The 17,041-nt window shown below is 40.7% G+C and overlaps 1 protein-coding gene across 1 annotated transcript in view; it reads left to right on the plus strand.

The window, feature by feature from the left end:
* Positions 1 to 17,041, plus strand: part of LOC121531859 (guanine nucleotide-binding protein G(o) subunit alpha-like) — a 157,340-nt gene that overhangs the window by 36,717 nt on the left and 103,582 nt on the right. The window contains 1 exon segment of the mRNA XM_041837376.2: positions 8,006 to 8,147. Coding sequence (XP_041693310.2) covers positions 8,006 to 8,147 — 142 coding nt within the window.

The following is a 17,041-nucleotide window of genomic DNA, read 5'->3' on the forward strand; positions in this document are numbered from 1 at the left end:
CCAAATACTTATTTCCCACCATAATTTGCAAATAAATTCATTAAAAATCCTACAATGTGATTTTCTTGAAAATAAATTCTCAATTTGTCTGTCATAGTTGACGTGTACCAATGATGAAAATTACAGGCCTCGCTCATCTTTTTAAGTGGGAGAACTTGCACAATTGGTGGCTGACTAAATACTTTTTTCCCCCACTGTATATAATGGTGTGTATAGACAATATGGGCAGTATATGAATATAAAATGTGTACAGCAGTAGTTATATAGGATGAGCCATGACTAGAATACAGTGCCTTCGGAAAGTATTCAGACCCCTTGACCTTTTCCACATTTTGTTAGGTTACAACCTTATTCTAAAATTGATTTAATAGTTTTTCCCCCTCATCAATCTACACACAATACCCCATAATGACAAAGCAAAAACAGGTTTTTAGAAACTTTTGCTAAATTTATTAAAAATGAAACTGAAATATGACATTTACATACACTACCAGTCAAAAGTTTGAACACATCTACTCAATCAAGGGTTTTTCTTGATTTTTACTATATTTACATTGTAGAATAATAGTGAAGACATCAAAACTATGAAATAACATGAATGGAATCATGTTTTATATTTGAGATTCTTCAAATAGCCACCCTTTGCCTTGATGACAGCTTTGCACACTCTTGGCATTCTCTCAAACAGTTTCATGAGATAGTCACCTGGAATGCATTTCAATTAACATGTGTGCCTTCTTAAAAGTTCATTTGTGGAATTTCTTTCCTTCTTAATGCGTTTGAGCCAATCAGTTTTGTTGTGACAAGGTAGGGGGGGTATACAGAAGATAGCCCTATTTGGTAAAAGACCAAGTCCATATTATGGCAAGAACAGCTCAAATAAGCAAAGAGAAACGACAGTCCATCATTACTTTAAGGCATGAAGGTCAGTCAATATGGAACATTTCAAAAACGTTGAAATATTCTTCAAGTGCAGTTGCAAAAACCATCAAGCGCTATGATGAAACTGGCTCTCATGAGGACCGCCACAGGAATGGAAGACCCAGAGTTACCTCTGCTGCAGAGGATAAGTTCATTAGAGTTACCAGCCTCAGAAATTACAGCCCAAATAAATGCTTCACAGAGTTCAAGTCACAGACACATCTCAACATCAACTGTTCACAGGGGACTGTGTGAATCAGGCCTTCATGGTCGAATTGCTGCAAAGAAACCACCACTAAAGGACACCAATAAGAAGAAGAGACCTGCTTTCCAAGAAACACGAGCAATGGACATTAGACCGGTGGAGATGTGTCATTTGGTCTGAGATTTTTGATTCCAACCGCTGTGTCTTTGTGAGACGCGGTGTGGGTAAACAGATGATCTCCACATGTGTAGTTCCCACTGTAAAGCATGGAGGAGGATATGTTATGGTGTGGGGGTGCTTTGCTGGTGACATTGTCTGTGATTTATTTAGAATTCAATTTACACTTAACCAGCATGCTACCACAGCATTCTGCAGCGATACGCCATCCTATCTGGTTTGGGCTTAGTGGGACCTGCCACATCCGACTAGCGTCAGAGTCAGTGTAGTAGAATTCAATCTTAGTCCTGTATTGACGCTTTGCCTGTTTGATGGTTTGTCTGAGGGCATAGCGGGATTTCTTATAAGCTTCCGGATTAGTGTCCCGCTCCTTGAATGCGGCAGCTCTAGCCTTTAGCTCGGTGCAGATTTTGCCTCTAATCCATGGCTTCTGGTTGGGATATGTACGTATGGTCACTGTGGGGACGACGTCGTCGTTGCACTTATTGATTAAGCCAGTGACTGAGGTGGTATACTCCTCAATGCCATTGGATGAATCCCGGAACATATTCCAGTCTGTGCTAGCAAAACAGTCCTGTAGCGTAGCATCCACCTCATCTGACCACTTCCGTATTGAGCGAGTCACTGGTACTTCCTGCTTTAATTTTTTGCTTGTAAACAGGAATCAGGAGGATAGAATTATGGTCAGATTTGCCAAATGGAGTGCGAGGGAGAACTTTGTATGAGTCTCTGTGTGTGGAGTAAAGGTGGTCTAGAGTTTATTTTCCTCTGGTTGCACATGTGAAATGCTGGTAGAAATGAGGTCAAACGGATTTAAGTTTCCCTGCATTAAAGTCCCCGGCCACTTGGAGCGGCGCCTCTGGATGAGCGTTTTCCTGTTTGCTTATGGCCGTATACAGTTCATTGAGTGCGGTCTTAGTGCCAGCATCGGTTTGTGGTGGTAAATAGACAGCTACGAAAAATATAGATAAAAACTCTATTGATAGATAGTGTGGTCTACAGCTTATCATGAGATAGTCTACCACAGGCGAGCAAAAACTCGAGACTTCCTTACATATCGTGCACCAGTTGTTGTTTACAAATATACATAGACCGCCACCCCTTGTCTTACCAGAGGCTGCCGTTCTATCCTGCCGATACATTGTATAACCCGCCAGCTGTATGTTATTCATGTCATTGTTCAGCCACGACTCGGTGAAACATAAGATATTACCGTTTTTAATATCCCGTTGGTAGGATAGTCTTAATCATAGATCATTTTATTTTCTAATGATTGCACGTGTGCCAGTAGTACGGATGGTAGTGGAGGTTTACTCACTCGCCTACGAATTCTCAGAAGGCAGCCCGACCTCCGCCCCCTTTTACTCCGTCTTTTCTTCAAGCAAATTACGGGGATTTGGGCCTGGCCTCGAGAAAGGAGTATATCCTTTGCGTCAAACTCGTTAAAGAAAAAATCTTCGTCCAGTTCGAGGTGAGTAATAGCTGTTCTGATGTCCAGAAGCTCATTTCGGTCATAAGAGACGGTAGCAGCAACATTATTTACAAAATAAGTTACAAACAACACAAAGAAACTAACAAAATAGCACAGTTGGTTAGGAGCCCGTAAAACGGTATCCATCCCCTCCGGCGCCATTAAACAATCAGTCTCTCAGTCTCAGCTTTGATGCACCTGTACTGTCTCCTTCTTCTAGATGGTAGCAGGGTGAACAGACCATGGCTCAGGTGAATGAGGTCCTTCCTTACCCTGTAAGCAGTCTTGGTTTTGTTGTTCACTGTTTCAAATGCTAACCTTTTAGCGTTTGTGGCACAAATCCAATGTAAGTCAATGGTATGTACAGTACCAGTCAAAAGTTTGGACACACCTACTCATAAATAAATCAAAATATGTTTTATGTTTGAGATTCTTCAAATAGCCTCCCTTTGCCTTGATGACAGCTTTGCACACTCTTGGCATTCTCTCAACCAGCTTCACCTGGATTTTTCCCCCAATAGTCTTGAAGGAGTTCCCACATATGCTGAGCACTTGTTGGCTGCTTTTCCTTCACTCTGCGGTCCGACTCCATCTCAATTGGGTTGAGGTCGGGGGATTGTGGAGGCCAGGTCATTTGATGCAGCACTCCATCACTCTCCTTCTTGGTAATATAGCCCTTACACAGCCTGGAGGTGTGTTGGGTCATTGTCCTGTTGAAAAACAAATGATATTCCCAATAAGCGCAAACCAGATGGGATGGCGTATCGCTGCAGAATGCTGTGGTAGCCATGCTGGTTAAGTGTGCCTTGAATTCTAAATAAATCACAGACAGTGTCACCAGCAAAGCACCCCCACACCATAACACCTCTTCCTCCATGCTTTACGGTGGGAAAGACACATGCGGAGATCATCCGTTCACCCACACTTCTCACAAAGACACGGTGGTTGGAACCAAAAATCTCCAATTTGGACTCAAGACCAAAGGACACATTTCCACTGGTCTAATGTCCATTGCTCGTGTTTCTTGGCCCAAGCAAGTCTCTTCTTCTTATTGGAGTCCTTTAGTAGTGGGTTCTTTGCAGCAATTCGACCATGAAGGCCTGATTCACACAGTCTCTTCTGAACAGTTGATGTTGAGATGTGTCTGTTACTTGAACTCTGTGAAGCATTTATTTGGGCTGCAATTTCTGAGGCTGGTAACTCTAATGAACTTATCCTCTGCAGCAGAGGTAACTCTGGGTCTTCCATTCCTGTGGCGGTCCTCATGAGAGCCAGTTTCATCATTGTGCTTGATGGTTTTTGCGACTGCACTTCAGTGGTGAAAACTACTTAAGTCGTTGTTTGGGGTATCTGTATTTTACTTTACATTTATATTTTTGACTACTTTACTTTTACTTCACTACATTCCTAAAGAAAATAATGTACTTTTTACTCCATACATTTTCCCTGCCACCCAAAAGTACTCCATACATTTTGAATTCTTAGCAGAACAGAAAAATTGTCAAATTCACACACTTATCAAGAGAACATCCCTGGTTATGCCTATTGCCTCTGATCTGGCAGACTCACTAAACACACGTGCTTCGTTTGTAAATTTTGTCTGAGTGTTGGAGTGTGCCCCTGACTATCCGTAAATACATTATATAAACAAGAAAATGGTAAAATCTAGTTTGCTTAATATAAGGAATTTGAAATGATTTATACTTTTACTTTTACTTTTGATACTTAAGTATATTTAAAACCAAATACTTTTAGACTTTTACTCAAGTAGTATTTTACTGGGTGACTTCCACTTTTACTTGAGTCATTTTCTATTAAGGTATCTTTACTTTTACTCAAGTATGACAATTGGGTACTTTTTCCACCACTGCTGCACTTGAAGAAACTTTCAAAGTTGTTGAAATTTTCCGTATTGACTGACCTTCATGTCTTAAAGTAATGATGGTCCTTTCTCTTTGCTTATTTTAGCTGTTCTTGCCATAATATGGACTTGGTCTTTTACCAAATAGGGCTACCTCTGTAAAGCCCCCTTACTCCTGTCACAACCCAACTAATTGGCTCAAACACATTAAGAAGGAAAGAAATTCCACAAATTAACTTTTAAGAAGACACACCTGTTAATTGAAATGCATTCCAGGTGACTACCTCATGAAGCTGGTTGCGAGAATGCCAAGAGTGTGCAAAGCTGTCATCAAGGCAAAGAGTGGCTATTTGAAGAATCTCAAATCTCAAATATATTTTTATTTGTTTAACACATTATTGGTTACTATATGATTCCATATGTGTTGTTTCATAGTTTTGATGTCTTCACTTAAGAAAAACCCTTGAATGAGTAGGTTTGTCCAAACCTTGACTGGTAGTGTATATAGTATTTTCACGCTTCATGTCCAAATCATCCTAAAGTATCAAAACATTTATTTTGTAATTCAATTATGTACTTATAGATGATGTGAGTATGAAGCGCGAAATGCTAATATAGGTACCATTGACTTGCATTCGATTTGTGCCACTAATGTTAAAAAGTTAGCATTTGAAACAGTGGCTAGGTAAACAAAACCAAAGCATGGGTTGCTTTCATCCCTTGTCCATACACTGCTTACAGGGTAGGGAAACTAATATGTTATTTTGTAATTTGGGTGAACTATGCCTTTAAAAAAAGCACCTACTAGCAGGAACAGCACCAGCTAGTGGTCAAAACCTGGTAATATCAGGATGTAGGATAGGGACATATATCTAACAACTTCAATGACTAATTTATCTGAACAGGGGGAGAAAAACATCACCAAATTCTCTGAGAATACATTACATAGGATGAATAAACAAAGCTCCAAGCCCAGCACCATACTGCTTGCCAGACATAGAGAATTGATACTGTATATTCGTTGTTGGGGTGGGTTTGGTGTGGGGGTCCGGGAGTGGCTTTTGACAATTTCTTTGGATTCTCATGTTACTCATTGTTAGAAAAAAGTTAGGTCCAAATCGGATGTTAGGTACTATAGTTATTGGATATTATATGAATCCTGTAAATTAAAATGGCCAATTTAGGTGCAATCAATTAGCCTAATTCCTTAGAGATCAAATTATATTTCAACAAAATAATGTTGCCAGAATGCTAATCTTATCTTTCTACCTACATAAATTATTTCACAACAATCTGGGATGGTGGGTGTCATGGCTTGCTGAAATGACATGGAATGACCCAGGTGTTAACCCACCTCTTAGTTCCCCCAATGGAGGTAGGGGGGTCTTTGTGTGACATGGCTGAATAAATCCTTCAAAAACAAAACTATTGCACCTGCCCCTGGCACAGAGGCCTGGCTGGCATATGCCTATCTATGCCAGGGCACACCTGGTCTGCCAGACACAATGCCAGCAAGTAAAGCAAGTCTGTTAAAGAGGAAGGAAAACAGTCTGTGTCTGAGAGTGCCTTCATTTCCCTTGGAGAGGAGCTAAGCTGTGACAATCGATGCCAGAGTCATTGACCACAGGATTATGGGACTCCTCAAAGTAAGGTGACTCACACAACTACACACAGTTTACAGTAGGCTATATAATGCAAAGCTCCCCTCCCTCCTGTACTTTCCTCACCCCTTCCACATATGCTCTGTGCTGGGGAGAGTAGGAACCTTCCCCCCTCTCCTCTGGATCCCCCTGCCCACCAGCCCAGGTGTCAGCAGTGCAGAATCAGTGTGTGCCCACTGCTGTTTATTACACCCACAGATAAAGCATTCGTCATAGGAAGATTATTGTTGAAGGGGATAAAGGCAGTATTCCCTTGTTGTTGACACGTACCTGTCACAGGAGCATTACTGCAGAGCTGTAGGTAAGTCACTGTCACACACACACACACACGCAAGTTTGCTATTTCGTCATGAATCTTGTTCTGGAGGCAGCTCTGCAGAGTAGTCACTAGCTGGCACAGACACAAAGTCATCAAATCTGAAGTGAATTTTTGTTTTCATTAATGTTTACAATAGAGCCAATTTTGACTTTGCAGCTGGCCTATTTAAGGGGGAATCTCTCAGTTCTGCCTCCAGGACAAGACTCATGACAATAAACGTCAGCCTGACACACACACACACACAGCTTTGTTTTTGTGAAATTTCAGGACTTTTTGTAGTGTAACAACCTTAAACCTTAACCCCAAAACCCTAAACCTAACCCTTAAGCTTAAAATAGCATTTTAACAAATTCAGGACTTGTAAAAAGTTGTTTTCCTACCTTTTCAGGACATTCGGGTGAAATGTTAGGACATTGGGATCCTGATAATTTAGGAAAGCAATTGCGCACACACACACACACACACACACACACACACACACACACAGCAGGGCAGGTTTAGGCTTGTCAGTGTATTGAGAGAGTAGTGATATGAGTTGAGACAGACATAGAGTCATTGCAAAGAGTCTTATGAAAGGCATGCTACTGGAGAGCAGGCATATTGCTGTTGGAGGATCACAAACTGTATCTGTGTGTTACAGCCGCAGGCTTCTTGGGCTGGGACACTCTCCCTCTCTCTTGTGCAGTAAGTCAGGGCTTAGGCCACTGACATCTCTCTGCCTTTCTTTTTAAATGCTTGGCCTACTTCAAAGGGCACACACACTCACTTTCACAAGCACAATGGTCAGACTGTACTCTTTGTTGGTAGGAGATCATGCTCCATCTGATCCATTGAATGGACTGGAGACTGGATATCATGACCAGTGGGAGTGTGGGGCTGGGCGGTGAGGTGTTAATGATGCCTGTCGTGTTCTGGTGGAGCCGGGGGTTAGTAGGCTGAGCCTCTCTCTGCTGTGGTGTTTGTGTCGTGGAGGGGAGATTCTCAGGCCTGGGGTGAATGTGTCTCCATGTGTCTCTGCCTAATGGGGTGCACTCTCCACATCTGGTCCTGGACTAGTTCTGGCTGCTGGGTGGGGGAGAAACTCTCAGATCTCCCCACTCTCCCCCTTTCTTCCCTGGCCATCTACAGCAGCAACGGAGCAAATGAAAGGAAAATAGAATTAAGATGGAGCCAGGCTGAGGAATGGAGAGGAGCTCAGGTTTACCTAGGCCTTTGTGTTTCTGTGTGTGTGTGGCTGTGTGTGCGTGGCTGTGCCTGCGTGCTTTGTGTGTGTGTGATACAGTATTTGTGCCTCTGCGTGTCTACCAACAGTATGTACGTGCCGTGGACATGATGTCCCTGTTTAGGTAAATGCCCATCTGATCTGTATGAATCATGTTCATGTTTGCAGGATTATCCACGAGGATGGCTTCTCTGGAGATGATGTGAAGCAGTACAAGCCTGTGGTCTACAGCAACACAATCCAGTCTCTGGCTGCCATCGTCCGTGCCATGGACACCCTGGGCCTGGAATATGGAGACAAGGAGAGAAAAGTGAGTCTCTCTACTACTCTATCTGTACACTGTAGCACCGAAGGAATGGACTTCAACTAGACAGACAGACAGATACACACACACACATGCATACCCACTGTCACGCACATTAGTAAGTAGAGCATTGTGTGCTGTTACCACTGTATACTGTAGTGAACACCTCCCAAACACATTTATATCAACAAATACATTGTCACACACTGACAGACACACCAATATATTCACCCACAGGATTTTAACAAGTGAAACCAGTCAAAACACCCATCCATCCTTATCCATCTGTGAAAATCCATGACCTCAATGTTGTATCAGATAATTGGCCACAAGGCTCTGACAGGATATGGAACAGAGCACATTACTCTCGGCTTGTTGACTGGCTTCTATAAATCTCTTACTGAGAGAAGAAATGTAGATTCACACAACACACTATCTGTCTGTCTGTCTGTCTGTCTGTAAGTCTGTCTGTCTATAGTATTACTACTATTATTACCCAGCACCATGGAGATAAGCAGACAGGTTTCGAATTCTAATACTGCATTCAGACCATGATGAATGAACACTCAAGAAGAACATGAGGTGGATAAATGTGTTTAGTAGACATGTCACTTGTACTGTGCCATGATACGTTTATAGCAGCATTGTTACATTATGGTGGTGCCAACAATGATGATGAATGACAAAGATGGTGAGAATGGTTTGGGATTGGATATTGGTTCTATCCACAATGTTAAACTGCTGATAGCAGGATTGGAGTGTGAGCTGGAGGGTAAAGGGGTCATGGGTCCATAGCTGTGTCAGTACATGGCTTCAGAGTGACCTTATTAAGAGGACAAGACAGGGTGAAGGAAGGTGTACAGTACGATATCTGAGCTGCCGTCCTAATGCCTCCTCTCACGTGTTGTGTTGGGGTTGGTTGGTATCTGTTCCCTTGCCGTGCTCTGTTCCCTCTCTAAAACAGGAGGGACACCACTGACTCTGACCTTTCCAGGAAGTCCTTTATATTTTAATCCAACCAATGCTATCAATACCATGGGACAAGGCCTCTGAAATATCCAGCTGCTATTGATTGTGATATTATCTGTTTCTGCTGCTAGAACCTGAGCCAGGAGATGACAGGCCACAGGGGTTGTGTCCTTAGAAATACTATTCTCTATGGTTTTGCCATTCTCAGAGAAGTAATTTAGAGTGTGTGTGTGTGTGTGTGTGTGTGAGTGTGTGTTCGTGTGTGCATGCGGGAGTTTGTGTGCGTCCGTGCATGCATGCCTGTGTGTGTGTGTGTGTCTATGATCCAAAAGTAAACTCTCCAAAAGCTATTTGTGATATCGGTCGGAGGTCACTGTCCCCAGGTGGAGAATCTCTCTTCCTCTCCCTAATGGAGTGAGAGAACGAGGGACCGCCACAGAAAAAGAGATGATTAGCTGCCTCAGAGAGACGGGCGGGGAGAATTAGAGGAGAGAATGAGTGTGAGAGGGAGAAGAGAGAATGAAGGGTAGGTGAGTCCCTAAAAGGTGTGTCCTGTTGAGGACCCCTGTTTAGACTTGTATGTTAGTGTGAATGTGGGAGTGTTTCTCCATATAGCCTGTGTGTGCAGTAGAGGTTGACATGGGAGTGAAAATGAATTCCTGTCCTGTCTTGTCCCTTAAATTTTTTTTCCCGTACTGTCCTGATCCTGCAACAGTTCTATAACCAAGGAACTTTCCTGTCCTTTCCAGTGGTCCGGTCCCGATAAAAATCACTCCTGTCCCATCCCATGCTAATTTTTACGCGCAGAAATAACTTCCTCCGTTAGCTGCTCGCCGGGATGGGCATTTGACATTTTTTGACTGTTCGAGGATTCGCATTATTTTTTTTTGAGTACTCGAATGGACAGGGTTTGTACGGTCATGAAAATCCTGGAAAAGTCGTGGAAGTTTAAAATGGTGTTTTCCAGGAAAATATTAAAATCTGAAAGGTTTTGAAAAAGTCATGGAAAATAATTTATTTTAATGTAATTTATTTAGGCACCGTTTTTAAATATTTTAACAATCTAATAAAAATCAGCCAGGCTCGGAATTACACTTTAGCACGTCTGTTTGCGCGCATCACCTGCATGTGTGCGAGAAGAGTGGGTCGTTGCTCAAGGAGAGTGAGGCAGTCGGACAATGCAGCAGCAGGCAGGCCTAGCCTATAAAATATGATAGAGAACAGACTTACTAGGTAGGTAGACAATTCAAAACATACAGTGGGGAGAACAAGTATTTGATACACTGCCTATTTTGCAGGTTTTCCTACTTACAAAGCATGTAAAGGTCTGTCATTTCTATCATAGGTACACTTCAACTGTGAGAGACGGAATCTAAAAAAAATATCCAGAAAATCACATTGTATGATTTTTAAGTAATTCATTTGCATTTTATTGCATGACATAAGTATTTGATACATCAGAAAAGCAGAACTTAATATTTGGTACAGAAACCTTTGTTTGGAATTACAGAGATCATATGTTTCCTGTAGTTCTTGACCAGGTTTGCACACACACTTCAGCAGGGATTTTGGCCCACTCCTCCATACAGACCTTCAGGTTTCAGGGCTGTCGCTGGGCAATACAGACTTTCAGCTCCCTCCAAAGATTTTCTATTGGGTTCAGGTCTGGAGACTGGCTAGGCCACTCCAGGACCTTGAGATGCTTCTTACGGAGCCACTCCTTAGTTGCCCTGGCTGTGTGTTTCGGGTCGTTGTCATGCTGGAAGACCCAGCCACGACCCATCTTCAATGCTCTTACTGAGGGAAGGAGGTTGTTGGCCAAGATCTCGTGATACATGGCCCCATCCATCCTCCCCTCAATACGGTCCAGTCGTCCTGTCCCCTTTGCAGAAAAGCATCCCCAAAGAATGATGTTTCCACCTCCATGCTTCACGGTTGGGATGGTGTTCTTGGGGTTGTACTCATCCTTCTTCTTCCTCCAAACACGCCGAGTGGAGTTTAGACCAAAAAGCTCTATTTTGTCTCATCAGACCACATGACCTTCTCCCATTCCTCCTCTGGATCATCCATTGGCAAACTTCAGACGGGCCTGGACATGCGCTGGCTTGAGCAGGGGGACCTTGCGTGCGCTGCAGGATTTTAATCCATGACGGCGTAGTGTGTTACTAATGGTTTTCTTTGAGACTGTGGTCCCAGCTCTCTTCAGGTCATTGACTAGGTCCTGCTGTGTAGTTCTGGGCTGATCCCTCACCTTCCTCATGATCATTGATGCCCCACGAGGTGAGATCTTGCATGGAGCCCCAGACCGAGGGTGATTGACCGTCATCTTGAACTTCTTCCATGTTCTAATAATTGCGCCAAGAGTTGTTGCCTTCTCACCAAGCTGCTTGCCTATTGTCCTGTAGCCCATCCCAGCCTTGTGCAGGTCTACCATTTTATCCCTGATGTCCTTACACAGCTTTCTGGTCTTGGCCATTGTGGAGAGGTTGGAGTCTGTTTGATTGAGTGTGTGGACAGGTGTCTTTTATACAGGTAACGAGTTTAAACAGGTGCAGTAAATACAGGTAATGAGTGGAGAACAGGAGGGCTTCTTAAAGAAAAACTAACAGGTCTGTGAGAGCCGGAATTCTTACTGGTTGGTAGGTGATCAAATACTTATGTCATGCAATAAAATGCAAATAAATTATTTAAAAATCATACCATGTGATTTTCTGGAGTTTGCCAATGACCATCTGGATGATCCAGAGGAGGAATGGGAGAAGGTCATGTGGTCTGATGAGACAAAAATAGAGCTTTTTGGTCTAAACTCCACTCGCTGTGTTTGGAGGAAGAAGAAGGATGAGTACAACCCCAAGAACACCATCCCAACCGTGAAGCATGGAGGTGGAAACATCATTCTTTGGGGATGCTTTTCTGCAAAGGGGACAGGACGACTGCACCGTTTTGAGGGGAGGATGGATGGGGCCATGTATCGCGAGATTTTGGCCAACAACCTTCTTCCCTCAGTAAGAGCATTGAAGATGGGTCGTGGCTGGGTCTTCCAGCATGACAACGACCCGAAACACACAGCCAGGGCAACTAAGGAGTGGCTCCGTAAGAAGCATCTCAAGGTCCTGGAGTGGCCTAGCCAGTCTCCAGAGCTGAACCCAATAGAAAATCTTTGGAGGGAGCTGAAAGTCAGTATTGCCCAGCGACAGCCCCGAAACCTGAAGGATCTGGAGAAGGTCTGTATGGAGGAGTGGGCCAAAATCCCTGCTGCAGTGTGTGCAAACCTGGTCAAGACCTACAGGAAACGTATGATCTCTGTAATTGCAAACAAAGGTTTCTGTACCAAATATTAAGTTCTGCTTTTCTGATGTATCAAATACTTATGTCATGCAATAAAATGCAAATTAATTACTTAAAAATCATACAATGTGATTTTCTGGATTTTTGTTTTAGATTCCGTCTCTCACAGTTGAAGTGTACCTATGATAAACATTACAGACCTCTACATATTTTGTAAGTAGGAAAACCTGCAAAATCGGCAGTGTATCAAATACTTGTTCTCCCCACTGTACTTATTATGGACACAGTATGCTTTATAATAGTTATCTTGTTGTTGTTATTAGTCCCATCCTTCAGCTCCATTCAACACCTCCCATCTATCTCTTAACACCATCCATATTGGATTTCTATTTGCCATATATTTTTCAACTGTACTGTGATGTTTTACAAAAGTTCTGAACCTTTCTATTCTCATTGTTTCTACAGATCGTAAATTGAAAATAAACATTTTTGCTAAAAGTATTATTATATTATTGATCGATTGACTATGACTTTTCAGATCACCCAGTAGTGCTATCTGCAGGGTTAGCTCCAGGTAAATATTGCAATCCTTTAGCCATTCCTGGACCTGTGTCCAAAAGCAAGCTACAAATGGACAGTACCAAAACAAATGATCTAATGATTCTGTCTCTTCGCAGCAAAATTTGCAGAGCTGGGAAGATTGGATCCCCCATATAAATAACATTCTATTGGTAGCAAGAATTTTATATAATAATTTAAATTGAAAATTATACGTTTTGAATCCGGTGTCATTTTCCGTATCAGTTCATAAACACTCTGCCATGGAATCGGTACGTCATAAATCTCTTCCCAACTATTTTGCAATTTATTTGGGACGGCTGAAAATCCTTTGATCCTTAAATGAAACTGGTATACTTTTTTATTTATCACAATTTTCTTTAACCAATTATATTCTTTAGTGCAAGGCCGACAGACAAGTTCCTTACTTTTTCCGCCTTCCACTTTCCTTTTCCATTTTTGCGGTAATGCTATATACCGGATTATACCTTTTTTAAACATTTTGTCAAAAAAAAAAGGTTTTTTATCAATTAGTATATTTGAGTTTAACCACAATATTTGTTGCATTATTTGTTCTGTCGTTTCTGGAGGATTAAATTGAAATTGCAACCAACTTTATATGGCTTGTTTTAGAAATAGTGATATTTGGGAGATTATTTCCTTTTCAAATAACTTAAAGTGAGAGGTTTTAATCTGAATAAAGGGAAAAAGGGCATTCTTGAACATTGGGTGAGACAATCTTAATAATTTGCTAGAGAACCAGTTCGGATTTAAGTATAACTTTAGTATGACTGAAGCTTTTAGTGATAGGTCTAATGCTTTAATATTTAATAATTTATGTCCCCCGAATTCATATTAATTATATAAATAGGCCTGTTTAATTTTGTCTGGCTTGCCATTCCAAATAAAATGGAATATTTTTTTCTCATATAATTTTAAAAAACTGTTCTCTAGGCGTAGGCAAGACCATAAGCAAATAGGTAAACTGGGATAATACTAAAGAGTTAATCAGTGTGATTTTTCCACAAATTGACAGGTATTTACCTTTCCATGGTAGCAAGATCTTGTCTATTCTGCTAACTTTCTATTAAAATGTATTGGAGTGAGATCATTTATTTCATTTGGGATATGTATTCCGAGTATATCCACATCACCATCAGACCATTTTATTGGTAAACTACATGGTAATGTAAAAATTGTATTTTTTAGTGATCCAATACATAATATAGTACATTTATCATAATTTGGTTGTAATCCAGAGAGGTTAGAAAATGTATCTAGATCCTCTATGAGTCTGTGGAGGGATTCAAGTTGTGGATTTAAAAGAATGAATCATCAGCGTACAATGACACCTTTGTTTTTAAGCCCTGGATTTCTAATCCCTTGATATTATTGTTGGATCTGATTTTAATAGCTAACATATCGATAGCAATAATAAATAGATATGCCGATAGTGGACAACCTTATTTCACTCTTCTTGACAGTTTAAAACTTTCTGAGAAATAGCCATTATTTACTATTTTACACCTAGTGTTACTATACATGATTTTAACCCAATTTATAAGAGATTGTCCAAAATTGAAATGCTCCAGGCATTTATATATAAACCCCAGTCGTACTTTATCAAATGCCTTTTCGAAGTCTGCTATGAATAGTAGGCCTGGTTTCCCAGATTTTTCATAGTGTTCTATTGTTTCCAGTACATGCCTTATATTATCTCCAATGTATCGCCCATGTAAAAAACCTGTCTGATTAGAATGAATAATGTCCGACAATACCTTTTTAATTCTATGCGCTATACATTTTGCTAGAATTTTTGCATCACAATACTGAAGTGTAAGGGGCCTCCAATTTTTTTAATGGACTGGATCTTTATATTTTCCACTTGTATCCTGTTTCAGTAATAATGAAATCAGACCTTCTTCTTGAGTGTCTGATAATCTACCATTTACATAGGAGTGGTTAAAACATGCTAATAACGGTCCTCTGAGTATATCAAAAAAGGTTTGGTATACCTCGACGTATGCCATCCAACCCTGGAGTTTTCCCGGACATAAAGTGTTTAATTGCATCCAGAAGTTCCTCCTCTGTAATTTCACCTTCACATGAGTCTTTCTGTATGGCTGTTAATTTTACATGATCAATATATTTTTTTGTTTGTTGCTTCAGTTAGAGGATATGGAGGCGACTGAATCGAAAACATATGCTTAAGTACTTTGTTTCCTCCTTCAAAATATCATTTGGTGAATCATGGGTGACTCCGTCATTTGTAACCAGTTTCAATAAATTATTTTTGGTAGCATTCCTATGTTGAAGATTAAAAAATAATTTGGTGCATTTTTCCCCATATTCCATCCAGTTTGCTTTATTTTTATAATATATTACACTCGATCTTTCTTGAATAAGTTTCTCCATTTAATTTTGTTTTTCCTCAAATTTATTCTGAGCCTCTATGTTACAGTTTTTATTGCTATCTATCTGTTCTGTTAGACCTTCTATTTCCTTTGTTAGTGTGGACTCTTTTGACCTAAATTGCTTTTGTTTTCGAGATGAGTACTGAATTGCATGGCCTCTAAAGGCACATTTAAAGGTGTCCCATACAATAAGGGGATTTTCTGTACCTATGTTATGTCGGAAAGAATCAGTTATAAATTCCTCTGTCCTAGTTAAAAACAAGTTATCATCCTTTGATAAAATTTCCAATATCCTCGCCCACATGGAAATTCAGTAAGAGTAATGTATATGCCAATTATATGATGGTCCGACCGCATTCTGTCCCCTATCAACACTTTTTAAACTTTTGGTGCCAACGAGAATGACATAAGAAAGAAGTCAAGACGACTAGCTTGATTGAGTCTCCGCTATGTATATCTCACTAGATCAGGATATTTAAGCGTCCATATATCTACTAGTTCTAATGTATCCATGACATTCACAATTTCCTTAAGAGCATGAGGGTGATTGTTTGTAGTGTGATTTCCTTTACGGTCCATTGAGCTATTTAAAATGGTATTATAATCGGCCACCATAATAATAGAGTCTTGAATTGCTTGCAGAGTTGATCATTTATAATATATATTGTCAAAGAAGTGTGGATCAGCATTATTTGGTCCGTAAAGGTTAATGAGCCATATCTGTTTATGATCCAATAACATATTTAAAATAATCCATCTACCTTGCGTATCTATTTGGACAATTTGCACGTTCGGATCGAAATTACTGTTAATTAATATCATCACCCCTTTTGAGTTTCTTTGCCCATGGGAGAAGTATATTTCGCCCACCCCCCATTCCTTTTTCCATGCAACTTCATCTAGAATTGTTGAATGAGTTTCCTGTAAAAAATTGATATTATATTCCTTCTCTTAGAGCCATGTAAATATTGTTATTTTGTTATTATCTGCTAAGCCATTACAATTATAACTGGCTATACTTATTTCACCACATACCATAATGGGATACAAGTTTCAAATCTATTTATCATTATATATGTTTGTAAATTTACCAATAAAAAATACCATAGCGATTGACTGTCCATATAGCTGTACCATGATATTTGCATTGCTACTAAGTAACCCTCCAATTGTTCTCCACTAATTCCCCCGCTAAAGCCCCTCCCCATCCCAAGTTGGGCCGTCATCCCAGTGTTCAGCATACCACCCCCGTCCCCCCGAATCCCTAGGCCCCCGAGAGGCCAGGACCCATCCATCAAAAACAGCACACAGTGCCACCCACAAAACAGAAGCAGGTCAACCGCCAAAAGCATTTCCAATGCTCTCACCTCAATATATATATATATATATATATAGCTATTTAAATATATATATCCATTCAAATATCTTGCATATCTTATTTTCCATCATTATCGATTAATATGCGTAATAATGTCGGCAGTTCATGCGTAGTATTTTAACCTATAACCCGGATTGCCATTGTATTACATTACATTTTTGACAAGCAATTATTATTTTTGCAAACAATTATTCTGGTTCATCCTATATTCTCCCTAACATCCTTACCCCCTTGCAACAGATGTGGGATAAACATACATGCACATACTCTAACACACTCAACCCCTTTCCTCC

Source organism: Coregonus clupeaformis, chromosome 19, assembly GCF_020615455.1.
Source record: "Coregonus clupeaformis isolate EN_2021a chromosome 19, ASM2061545v1, whole genome shotgun sequence".
NCBI lineage: Eukaryota > Metazoa > Chordata > Actinopteri > Salmoniformes > Salmonidae > Coregonus > Coregonus clupeaformis.